Raw genomic sequence first — 12960 nt, 5'->3', positions numbered from 1 at the left:
CATCGATGGTTTAAACATGAACTTGCTAGGCCTCCAAGGCTAACTCTGTAGAGGCAAATTAGTAAGGTATGGTTGAACAGCATGCTGTGTGTAAATGGTTCATCATGCCCTATGGGCACTTTAAACAAAGAGATATCAGGGTTCCCAGTCTTCAGTTACCTTTCCACGTAGAGCAAAAGACTGTGAGTGACAAAAAATGAGTGACCATAAAAAACTCCAGAATATTGGACTAAGCTCCTGTCTCCCCTTCTTTGGAAGGTAGCCTTTAAGGTAGCACAGGTTCAAATCTCTGTAGAAATCTACCAATCTTAAAGTCTATGATAAGAGAAACCCATAAAATTTCAGGAAAGTACCTATGTTGGAAGTACACACAGAGGTACCTTGGCCAAGCACAGTTGGCTATATCTCTCTTTCCTCCAGATCAACTGGTGAAAGTGTGGGCACCAATCACCACAAAAGGGATGGCCTGGGCTATTCAAACCCCAGTTGCTTCCTCTGTCTTCACAAACAGGGCAAGTCAATGTCTGCTTCTGAACCTTCAGTGTGCTACATGAACTCAAAAGTGATGCCAAGCAACTGAGTAACCATGTTGGCAACACTGGTCCCACAGAAAGCTCTGGTCTAGTGTCTAAATTCACGTGGTTCCACCAAGGCAGCAGATGGACTGAGTGAATTATTTGGCTTCTTTCTAGCTCTTCACTTTTTGGTTGGTACAGTAATGCTATTTTGGGTAAAAAGGAAGGGGCTAAAGATAAAGCCAACATTTTTATAGTCTTTACACTGTGTCAGCATAACGATAACATTGCCTGCAGTGGCTGATTCCTGGCTGCACCAGTACCTTCTCAGGCTACAGGGATGTTTGCCTAGTGGGGACACTAGCTAGTACCAGCCACACTGTCAGACGGACCACACACAGTGTGACTGAGATTGTGTCTTGTCCCCAGGCTTCCAGCAAATGAGACGCCAACCCTGTTGACCTTCTGTGGGACCAGGTCTGAGGAGTAACTCTGGGGGGTCTGCTCAGAGGAAAGAGGAATATTCTCCCTTCCATCCCAATCTCTTTCTAGATGCCTCTCATATCATCACCGGCTCCCAGACATGTATACTCATCTGCCCTGAAGATTAAAATAGCTTGCTGGACATGCATATTTAAAAAGATATATCACAGGAATATATTAGTATACTAGATTCATATTCCAGGCATTATTCTAGAGGGTGAATTTATTTACATACCTTTCTACGTGCTGGACAACAGTCCTCTTTTATCCTTCAGGGAAAAAACCACATGCTGGAAATACTCATATCGATTTTTTAAATCTAGTACTAAATAGAATGAAATTAAACTGTACCAATTAATTTTATAATAGCAGACAGAAAACATGTTGCTGAAATACCTTAAATGCCTAATACTTCTTTCAAGTAATTAAAATGAGGTTAATGTTACCCACGTACATGTCATCATGATTTCCTACACTTAGTGAAAATGAAATGGACACAGAACCTAAATGTGATTTGTAGGGGTATCTCTCTAATCACTCATTGGAAATAATTCCTCTCCCAACCTCTCCCTCCCTTCCATGATAACAGAATCTCAACATTGAAAGGTATTTTTCTGCTAGATGGTTTTGATTCAACCTCCTGTGCCACACTTATACAGGGAAAATAAAATCCAAATTGGACTCTGGGGCTTGTGCCTCTTGTAGGCTTAGCAGATTTCATATCACGGGGAAAATAAATATGTACATTGACTCTAACCCTTCCAGAGATTGAAAGAAAAGGTGAAAGAAATGAATATAATTTCAAGATTTTTACCAAGTCTCCTCAGATCTTAAGATTTCTCATTTGGAAACGAGATAATTTCTGCAGAGTACAGGGTGTGGGAATTGAGCCTTAGGAAGGGATGCCCTGAGGAGGGGTACAGAAAAGGGGAAGGGCTGAGTATGAAAAAAAGGTTGCTCAGTCTCAGGCCTCCCAACAAAGTCGGGGTGTACCCCATGCCTTGTGTAAATGACTCCTGGAAGATGGATCCGGAGCAGGAACTCCTGAGTGACAAAGGGGCCGATACTTCCTCATGTCTCTTGCAGCAGGTACAGTCGGAGAGACTGAAACAAAAACCCACGTTGCTTCTTGCCTCCAGGATTCCCAGCCATGGGAATCAGTGAGGACTATGCTGCACGTGGGCCAGTTGTTTTTAATTTTCCCTTGATGGACTCTTACCCAGATGTGGGTAAAATCGATAATAACCCATTTGGTCCCCATAGCACCTGATGCTTGAGCAACTTCTCCATTTACTTTGAACTTTAAAAAACCAAGGGAACCCCCTTTCCTGATTAGCACCCCAAGACCTAGGTTATAGAAGAGATGAACCTAACAGTTACTCACAGATAGAGGAGCACCAGGCTGATAGCCAGGAGAACCCAGGTTTCCAGGGAAAAGCTTGGAATCAGCTCCATGGCCACTTTCTTAGCGATCCCCTCCTCTGAGTTTCCTTTCAGCTGCGTGTGCTGCTCTCTGCCTGCCTCTCAGTGTGAAGCTTCTGTTCACATCAGGCAGAGATTCAGTGCAGTTGGGAGATTTATGCGCTGAGAAAGGAGGTGGAGCTGGAGCTGCAACCAACAGAAAGGCCACCTGGGCTCCACCTGCAGGAGCCCTCTCTGCCTTGGTAGTTGGCAGAGCATCATAGGCACTTCAGTTTGACCTCCCTTGAGTTCATATTCTGTAGGAAATCAATAAACAACTCAGTCAATGTTAGCAGTAAGCCCAAAGGTTACAGAAACTCAAATAAGCCACTGGCTTTAATTCTCCTCTAAACTTCCCTGTCTCTAGGGTTGCCTGCAATTCAAAATGTTTGAAATTCTTCAAACAAGATGATGGTGACGGTGTAGTTGCCAAGTCGTGTCCCACTCTTTGTGACCCCATGCACAGCAGCCCAACAGGCTCCTCTGTCCATGGGATTTCCCAGGCAAGAATACTGGAGTCAGGTGTTATCTCCTTCTCTAGGGGGTCAAACAAGATGGCTGTACTGACTGTTACTGTTACTCATACGATTTTTTTTCCTGCCCAGGAATGCCCCTGAGTCCCTTGTAGGCTCTTAATTATGCTTCAAAATGAAGCTCAGACAGAACATCTGTGTTAGAGATTTCCCAAACAAACCTCCTTGAGCAGATATAACAATTTCATCCTCTGGGGACTTCTGTCCCCTGCACACAATCTTACTATCTCCCACACCACAGTCAGTTTCCACACCTAGTCCCCTCAGTGGATCAAGAGCTTGGGCACATGCTGGATACTAGCCACAGTCATGTCCCAGGTACCTAGCACAGGGCTTTTGGAAGTGCTTTCCCAAATTGTTGACACACCAAGAGGGCCTGGCTGGGCCTTGGTCACTGTCTCTGTACTTTCAGGAGGATCCATCAGGATCCTGTTGACAAGAGGGCCCCAGAAGGAGAGGCAGGACATGGAGGAGAGGGTGATGGCTGTACCAATGGTATCAATCCAGGCTCATTCCTGTCCCACCCTCAGGGTATCCTGCAAGTCAGATTCTAGATCAAAGAATGGTCTCCTCTCTCTGGAAAGGCTGCAATCCAAGATCAAAGTGTGTAAAGAGAGAGAAAAAAGCAGCCCAATGGCCAAGAGGACCCTAACATCCTTAGCCACCAGTGACGTGGCATATACAGCAACAGGACTCCAAAAAGATCACATGAGGGCATGTTATCTCTGGGGAATGTGAGGTGTGGGCGGGTCAGAGCAGATAGGTTCCCACTTGTGGACACGTAGGGCATTTGGGGGCTTCCCAGGTGTCACCAGTTGTAAAAGAAAAAAAAACCACTTGCTAATGCAGGAGACCTAAGATACACAGGTTAGATCCCTGGGATGGGAAGATCCCCTGGAGGAGGAAATGGCAACCAACTCCAGTGTTCTTGCCTGGAGAATCCCATGGCAGAGGATCCTGGAGGGCTACAGTCCACAGGGTCACAAAGAGTTGGACACTACTGTAGCGACTTGGCACACACAGCACAGGGAATTTTTATTGGGTAACAGGGAGCTGATACTGAGGAGGCCTAGAGTAGCAGTTGGTATCAGCTGCTGGTAGGCCTCCCCCTGTGCACTTAATTCACTTCAGTCATATCTGACTCTGTGACCCATGGGCTGTAGCCTGCCAGGCTCCTCTGTCCATGGGATTCTCCAGGCAAGAATACTGGAATGGGTTGACACGCCCTCCTCCAGGGGATCTTCCCAACCCAGGGATTGAATCAGCGTCTCTTATGTCTCCTGCAATGGCAGACGAGTTCTTTACCACTAGAGCCACCTTCTACCCATGCTGAATTCCTGATGGGAGCAGTATGAAGGCTGAGCATCGAGAATTTACACTGGCTCATTATCAGTACTTTGAACCATGTCCTGCATCTGCCAGGCCTGAATGACCATGGATTACATGAAAAACAAAACCTCAAATGTTCTTAAACCTTAATAGAAACACAAGACATGTAAGCTGTGTTTGTGCACTTCCTTCTCCCTTTATCCTTTCTCACTTTCACTCCTTCTGCAGAAAGTGATACTCATCTCTTGGTAACTCTTTCCCTCACTCTGGCCTGAGAGTTCCCAGGGCTGTTCCATACTGACCAGAGTGGAAGTCTCATTAGTAAAATGCAGCAAGTCTGAACTATGTCTCCTGCACTTTTTTATTTCCTTGGGAGCTTCTCATGGAGCATGATATTTCTACCATCAGTTTGTCATCTATGGGTTCAGACTTCTTCCAGGAGGTCCCTGTGAAAATGCACATTCCAACGAGAATTGTATTGTCTGAACACAGTTATCTGTCCATTGCTTCAGTCCAAGTGAGTTAATTCAGGAGCCAGTATTGTGCTGGACTGTGGGCTAGAAGCCATACAGTCCCCTCCCTGGGGAGCCGCCTCCCGGTGGAAGGAGTGAGACACAACTAAGCTCAGTATGGGGCATGCCTCTGGAATCCTTGGGGAAATGGAGCCCTAGAGAGAGGCAGCAAAGAAGAGAAATGGATGGAAGCTTGAGTACCAACAAAGGACAGAACCGGGAAGCTGGAAGAGGATCCTCAGGGAGAGTCAGAAAGTCCAAGGAATTTTGATACATTTCTGCCCCCTTTTAGCGCCTTCTCTGGATCCCTTTTGGGGTTCCCTGATGCCCAACTGTAAACAATCTGCCTGCAATGAAGGAGACACAGGTTTGATTCCTGGGTAACGATGATCCCCTGGAAGAGGGAATAGTTACCCACTCCAGCATTCCTGCCTGGAGAATTCCATGGCCAGAGGAGCCTGATGGTCCATGGTGCAAAGAGTGGGACATGACTGAGCGATGAAGCACACACAAACACTGGGGATCTTTAAGGAGGGTCATGCTATAATCCTCCATATACAGATAGAGAAACTGAGGCTTAGTGATTGCAAGTAGCTTCCCAACAGCTACTGATCAAAACATGTTATAAATAATATGAAGAAAGATGGCAAGTCTTCTGCTCTGAAATGCCAATATTCAACATTTGCCATTTCATGATGAGAGTCACTGTGTGAAATAGTGAGACCCAAGGCTGAAGCACCACATTGGTCAAAATTCTGGCTCTATCTCCATGTCTGCCCCTGCCCAGGGGCTCCCCCACGGGTCTGCAGAACCCAGGACTTCATGTCACCTCAGCAGGAACAAGGACAGGTGCTTGTCATGAGGACCCACTTGTCTATATTCTCCACTGAGAGGAACACAAAATACATCCCCCATGAAGAGATTACAGTGTCATCTGATAACTACTGACAACTTAATTCACTCAGCTAAACCCACAGTCTTTCTTATTCTTCTTGGAAACAAAATCCTTGTGGAAATTACATACTTTCACCTTCCTCCAAAACATATGCCAATTTGATGGTTTTCTCACTAAGCCTTACATGCCATCACCTTCCCAATTCACCTCAGGGCCTGGTCCAGCTGGTTGGAATCTCTCTAGTGTCAATAGTCTAGTCAAGTCCTGGGAAAAATGTGTAGCCAGAGCCACATCCTAGCAAAGGCAAATGGCCTTGTTCTGCAAGGGGAAATAACAGAAGGCATGATCTTTGTACCCTTCGTCCCACAGCCAGACACAACTGACTTGAAAAGTGTCACATATGAAGACCATGAAGGAAGATGTGTGCCTGAAGAGCACCCCACACCTCACGTCTCTCATCTGGTCATTTGTGTACCGACGGTCTCGGCATGGTCAAAGCTCTATCCCAAGTGCTTCATGTGCAGATGTGACTAAGAGCCAGATATTACTCAGGTGGAAGATAGAAATAGACAATTATAGTACTGCCAAGGTAAACTAATTATACATGTTTTAGAAACACAGTGTCCTCATCAGTGATACGTGGCTTATCTTTTCAGACCTTAGCAATCAGTCAGAGATGGAAAACAAAGAACACTCATGGAATTAGGCATTAGGCTCAGATATCAGGAGAGGTGAGCAGGATGTCAGGGACTCAGTGACGCAAGAGGCCCCGTCAGTCTGCTCAGTTCAGTTCAGTTCAGTTGCTCAGTCGTGTCTGACTCTTTGTGACCCCATGAATCGCAGCATGCCAGACCTCCCTATCCATCACCAGCTCCCGGAGTTCACTCAGACTCACGTCCAGCGAGTCAGTGATGCCATCCAGCCATCTCATCCTCTGTCGTCCCCTTCTCCTCCTGCCCACAATCCCTCCCAGCATCAGAGTCTTTTCCAATGAGTCAGCTCTTCACATGAGGTGGCCAAAGTACTGGAGTTTCAGCTTTAGCATCATTTCTTCCAAAGAAATCCCAGGGCTGATCTCCTTCACTCCAAGGGACTCTCAAGAGTCTTCTCCAACACCTATTCCTCTCCTTTTAGAGGTGACTCCTCTTCTGGGAAGCCTGTCCACTGGCTGAGAGAATTGCTCACAGTATGGGGAGGCCATGTTGCTCTGGAATGATATGTGTGTTAGATTCCAGTTTCACAGATCACGGGTCTGTGACCAGAGCACTGCCCCAACACAGAGACAAGGTGAGGGCCCCTAGCAAGCCAGTCAGTAGGGGCTGGGGTGAGGTACAGGGATGTTCTTTCTGACCCACACACATCCCACCATGAAGAAACACACACATACATGCCCTTAAGCAGATGCACTTCCATGGACTTCACAGCAAAGGGATGAGAAGGACCTCATGGCTGCTCACTTTCAACTCCATTCCTGAGTTTCCCTTTCTTGATAAATGAATCACTAACATCTCTACTGCACAGTACACCTTAGAAAGTTCTTTCAGGAAAAGAAAAGTGAAGTCACTCTGTTGTGTCACACTCTGAGACCCCATGGACTGTAGCCTGCCAGGCTCTTCCATTCATGAGATTTTCCAGGCAAGAATACTGGAGTGGGTTGCCATGTCCTTCTCCAGGGGTTCTTCCCAACCCAGGGACCAAACCCAGGTCTCCCACATTGCAGGCAGACTCTTTATAGTCTGAGCCACCAGGGAAGCCAGGAAAGTTCTTTCATGTCTCTCTTATCTGATTTCCCTGAAAATTCTGTGAGATAAGCAGTGCTGGCATTGTTTGATTCCCACTTGACAGATGTAAAAACAGAAGCTTAGAGTGGGGAAGAATCTTGCCCAAACATTAAACCATGAATGCAGGGCATGGAACTACATCTCATAATTCTAAATTGTGCCAGTGTCATGCTTGGCTGGATTCCAAGAGGCTTCCTGAAATAACTTGGTTGGATCATACATCATGACCAAGTGGGCTTTATCCCAGGGATGCAAGGATTCTTCAATATTTGCAAATCAATCAATGTGATATACCACATTAACAAATTGAAAGATAAAAACCATATGACTATCTCAATAGATGCAGAGAAAACCATTGACAAAATTCAACATCCATTTATGATAAAAACCCTCCAGAAAGCAGGCACAGAAGGAACATACCTCAAAATAATAAAGGTCATATATGATAAACCCACAACAAACATTATCCTCAATGGTGAAAAATTGAAATCATTTCCCCTAAAATCAGGAACAAGACAAGGGTGCCCACTCTCACCACTACTATTCAACATAATTTTGTAAGTTTTAGCCACAGCAATCAGAGAAGAAAAAGAAATAAAAGGAATCCAGATTGGAAAGAAAAAGTAAAACTCCCACTGTTTGCAGATGACATGATCCTCTACATTCAGTTCAGTTCAGTCGCTCAGTCGTGTCCGACTCTTTGCGACCCCATGAATCGCAGCGCGCCAGGCCTCCCGGTCCATCACCATCTCCCGGAGTTCACTCAGACTCACGTCCATCGAGTCCGTGATGCCATCCAGCCATCTCAGCCTTGGTTATCCCCTTCTCCTCCTGCCCCCAATCCCTCCCAGCATCAGAGTCTTTTCCAATGAGTCAACTCTTCACATGAGGTGGCCAAAGTACTGGAGTTTCAGCTTTAGCATCATTCCTTCCAAAGAAATCCCAGGGCTGATCACCTTCAGAATGGACTGGCTGGATCTCCTTGCAGTCCAAGGGACTCTCAAGAGTCTTCTCCAACACCACAATTCAAAAGCATCAATTCTTCGGCGCTCAGCCTTCTTCACAGTCCAACTCTTACATCCATACATGACCACAGGAAAAACCATAGCCTTGACTAGGGACCTTTGTTGGCAAAGTAATGTCTCTGCTTTTGAATATGCTATCTAGGTTGGTCATAACTTTTCTTCCAAGGAGTAAGTGTCTTTTAATTTCATGGCTGCAGTCACCATCTGCAGTGGTTTTGGAGCCCAAGAAAATAAAGTCTGACACTGTTTCCACTGTTTCCCCATCTACTTACCATGAAGTGATGGGACAGGATGTCATGATCTTCGTTTTCTGAATGTTGAGCTTTAAGCCAACTTTTTCGCTCTCCTCTTTCACTTTCATCAAGAGGCTTTTTAGCTCCTCTTCACTTTCCGCCATAAGGGTGGTGTCATCTGCATATCCGAGGTTATTGATATTTCTCCCGGCAATCTTGATTCCAGCTTGTGTTTCTTCCAGTCCAGGGTTTCTCATGATCCTCTACATAGAAAACCCTAAAGACTCTACCAGAAAATTACTAGAGCTAATCAATGAATATAGTAAATTTGCAGGATATAAAATTAACACAGAGAAATCCCTTGCATTCCTATGCACTAACAATGAGAAAACAGAAGGAGAAATTAAGAAAACAATTCCATTCACCATTGCAATGAAAAGAATAAAATACTTAGGAATAAATCTACTTAAAGAAACAAAAGACCTATATATGCTGCTGCTAAGTCACTTCAGTCGTGCCCGACCCTGTGCGACCCCATAGACAGCAGCCCACCAGGCTCCCCCGTCCCTGGGATTCTCCAGGCAAGAACACTGGAGTGGGTTGCCATGTCCTTCAATGCATGAAAGTGAAAAGTGAAAGTGAAGTCGCTCAGTCGTGTCCGACTCTTAGCGACCCCATGGACTGCAGCCTACCAGGCTCCTCCATCCAGGGGATCTTCCAGGCAAGAGTACTGGAGTGGGGTGCCATTGCCTTCTCCGAAAGACCTATATATAGATAACTATAAAATACTAATGAAAGAAATCGAAGATGACACAAATAGATGGAGAAATATACCATGTTCCTGGATCGGAAGAATCAATATAATGAAAAAGGAGTATACTACCCAAAATGATCTATAGATTTAATGCAATCCCTATAAAGCTGCTGCTGCTGCTAAACTGCATCAGTCGTGTCCGACTCTGTGTGACCCCATAGATGGCAGCCCACCAGGCTCCTCTGTCCCTTGGATTCTCCAGGCAAGAATACTGGAGTGGGTTGCCATTTCCTTCTCCAGTGCATGAAAGTGAAAAGTGGAAGTGAAGTCGCTCAGTCATGTCCAACTCTTAGCAACCCCATGGACTACAGCCTACCAGGCTCCTCCATCCATGGGATTTCCCAGGCAAGAGTACTGGAGTGGGTTGCCATTGCCTTCTCCCCCTATAAAGCTACCAATGGTATTTTTCAGAGAACTGGAACAAATAATTTCACAATCTGTATGGAAATACAGAAAACCTCGAATAGCCAAAGCAATCTTAGGAAGAAGAATGGAACTGGAGGAATCAACCTGCCTGACCTCAGGCTATACTACAAAGCTACAGTCATCAAGACAGTATGATACAGGCACAAAGACAGAAATATAGATCAATGGGACAAAATAGAGAGCCCAGAGATAAATCCACACACCTATGGACACCTTATCTTTGACAAAGGAGGCAAGAATATACAAGAGAGAAAATACAATCTCTTTAGCAAGGGGTGCTGGGAAAACTGGTCAACCACTTGTAAAAGAATGAAACTAGAACACTTTCTAACACTACACACAAAAATAAACTCAAAATGGGTTAGAGATCTAAATGTAAGACCAGAAACTATAAAATTCCTAGAGGAAAACATAGCCAAAACACCCTCCGATGTAAATCATAACAGCATCCTCTATGACTCACCTCCCAGAGTAATGGAACTAAAAGCAAAAATAAACAAATGGGACCTAATTAAACTTAAAGCTTTTGCACAACTAAGGAAAATATAAGCAAGGTGAAAAAGCCTTCAGAAAGGGAGAAAATAATAGCAAATGAAGCAACTGACAAAGAATTAATTTCAAAAATATACAAGCAGTGCCTGCAGCTCAATTCCAGGAAAATAAATGACCCAATCAAAAAATGAGCCAAAGAACTAAACAGACATTTCTCCAAAGAAGACATACAGATGGCTAACAAACACATGAAAAGATGTTCAACATCACTCATTATTAGAGAAATGCAAATCAAAACCACAATGAGGTACCATCTCACGCCAGTCAGAATGACTGCTATCCAAAAGTCTACAAGCAATAAATGCTGGAGAGGGTATGGAGAAAAGGGAACCCTCTTACACAGTTGGTGGGAATGCAAACTAGTACAGCCACTATGGAGAACAATGTGGAGATTCCTTAAAAAACTGGAAATAGAACTGCCATATGACCCAGCAATCCCACTGCTGGGCATACACACTGAGGAAACCAGAAATGAAAGAGACACGTGTACCCCAATGTTCATCGCAGCACTGTTTGTAATAGCCAGGACATGGAAGCAACCTAGATATCCAACAGCAGACAAATGCATAAGAAAGCTGTGGTACATATACACAATGGAGTATTACTCAGCCATTAAAAAGAATACATTTGAATCAGTTCTAATGAGGTGGATGAAACTGGAGCCTATTATACAGAGTGAAGTAAGCCAGAAAGAAAAACACCAATACAGTATACTAATGCATATATATGGAATTTAGAAAGATGGTAACAATAACCCTTATGCAAGACAGCAAAAGAGACACAGATGTATAAAACAGTCTTTTGGACTCCGTGGGAGTGGGCAAGGGTGGGATGATTTGGGAGAATGGCATTGAAACATGTATGATATCATATGTGAAATGAATCACCAGTCCAGGTTTGATGCATGATACAGGATGCTTGGGGCTGGTGCACTAGGATGATCCAGAGGGATGATATGCGGAGGGAGGTGGGAGGGGGGCTCAAGATGGGGAGCACATGTACACCCGTGGCAGATTCATGTCAATGTATGGCAAAACCAATACAATATTGTAAAGTAATTAGCCTCCAATTAAAATAAATAAATAAAACATAAAGAAATGCTATGGAAAAAAAATGGTAAGATGTACTGTCCCCAAGCTCCTCAGATGACTGGGTCTTCTTGTGTCTACACAACTGTTCTTCCATCTGGAATGGATCCAACCCATTTTCCATCTGGTGAATTCCTAAACTTCCTTAAGTGTCAGCCAAGGCAACATCTTCCCCACTGACCCTTGTCCTCAACATGTAGCTGATGGGGAGGGTCCCACTTCTGCATATCACAGTTCTCATGTAGAAACATAGTGACTCTCAGACCATGACATTCATTATAATTCAAGTGCAGGGGGAATGTTAAAAACTACATATGCCTGGGCCCACCTGAACATCTGAAATTGACAGGATGAAGTAAAACTCAAGAAAAATCATATCTATTAATTTAATTGTTGCTAAGAATTATGAAAAGCATTAGCTGAAATATTAAAAGCAATAGGCTGGCTCCTAGAGAAACAAAATTGACCAACACCAGCCAAACAAGAAATATAAAATTAGTCCTAAAACTCCTTTAAAAATAATTGGATGACAAAGTCTTCCTACAAGCAGAAATTCACCCAGAGTTTTACAATGAACATATTTGTCTTAGCCTTCTTCCCCAAGAAAGGAGAGCCTGAAATACAGGGTTTCATGCTATTATCATCTGAAGAATTTGATCCAGGGGAGGAAGAATGAAGGAAAATAGGAACAAAGCAAGGAAGGAGAATCAATACCAGATTCATTAACCAACCTGGTCAACACTTAGTATCAAAAGCAACCAGCTCTTTGATCAACTGACTGTCTTCTGAGAAGCCATACAACCACTCAGAAGATGCAGCCCATCCAAGGGAAGGAAGGAGGAAGAGGGTATCCACTGGTTTCCCTCTCCCTCTGGAAAAGTGTTCCTCCCACAGGGAAGTAATTCTCTAAAACTTCTGTATTACAGATGAATTGCTAGTTTGAGAGGCACAGTCAGGCTTCACTGCACAAATTCAGTTGGAATCCATGCAAAGATGGCCCCTGTAGTTGTGGTGGGAACAGAGACCATGGCAGCTACACTAGTTCTCTTTGCTGTCTAGCAGATTATCCCCAAATACAACCCCTTGAAACAACAAGCATTTACTGTGTCACAGCTCCTTGGGCTGAGAGTCCAGGTGTGGCTTACCTGGGTATCTCTGGCTCAAGCTTTCTCCTGCTATCAGGCTGAGCTGCCTCTCATCCAAAGTTTCACTGGGGAAGGACCCACTTTCAGGTCCTCCAGGTGGTCTGGCAGGGTTCAGATCCTCACAAGCTCGAAGATTCAGTTCCTCACTGGCTGTGGCCCAGAAGCCCC

At 44.6% G+C, this 12960-nt stretch overlaps 2 protein-coding genes across 3 annotated transcripts in view; one reads left to right on the top strand and one right to left on the bottom strand.

The window, feature by feature from the left end:
* The window catches only part of LOC138076616 (cytochrome P450 3A24), a 43795-nt gene extending 41242 nt beyond the window's left edge, over window positions 1–2553 (bottom strand). For both annotated transcript variants that reach the window (XR_011144682.1, XM_068968866.1), the window contains exon 1: window positions 2383–2553. Coding sequence is in view for 1 of the 2 variants with exons in the window: in XM_068968866.1 (XP_068824967.1) it covers window positions 2383–2453 (71 nt within the window). In the remaining variant the exon portion in view is untranslated. The remainder of the gene's footprint in view (window positions 1–2382) is intronic.
* ZNF3 (zinc finger protein 3) overlaps window positions 1–12960 on the top strand; it is a 527297-nt gene that overhangs the window by 390096 nt on the left and 124241 nt on the right. The gene's annotated exons all lie outside the window — the stretch shown is intronic.

This window comes from Capricornis sumatraensis, chromosome 3 (genome assembly GCF_032405125.1).
Source record: "Capricornis sumatraensis isolate serow.1 chromosome 3, serow.2, whole genome shotgun sequence".
NCBI lineage: Eukaryota > Metazoa > Chordata > Mammalia > Artiodactyla > Bovidae > Capricornis > Capricornis sumatraensis.
The sequence above is the reverse complement of the archived record's forward strand: the minus strand, read 5'-3'. Positions and strand labels throughout refer to the sequence as shown.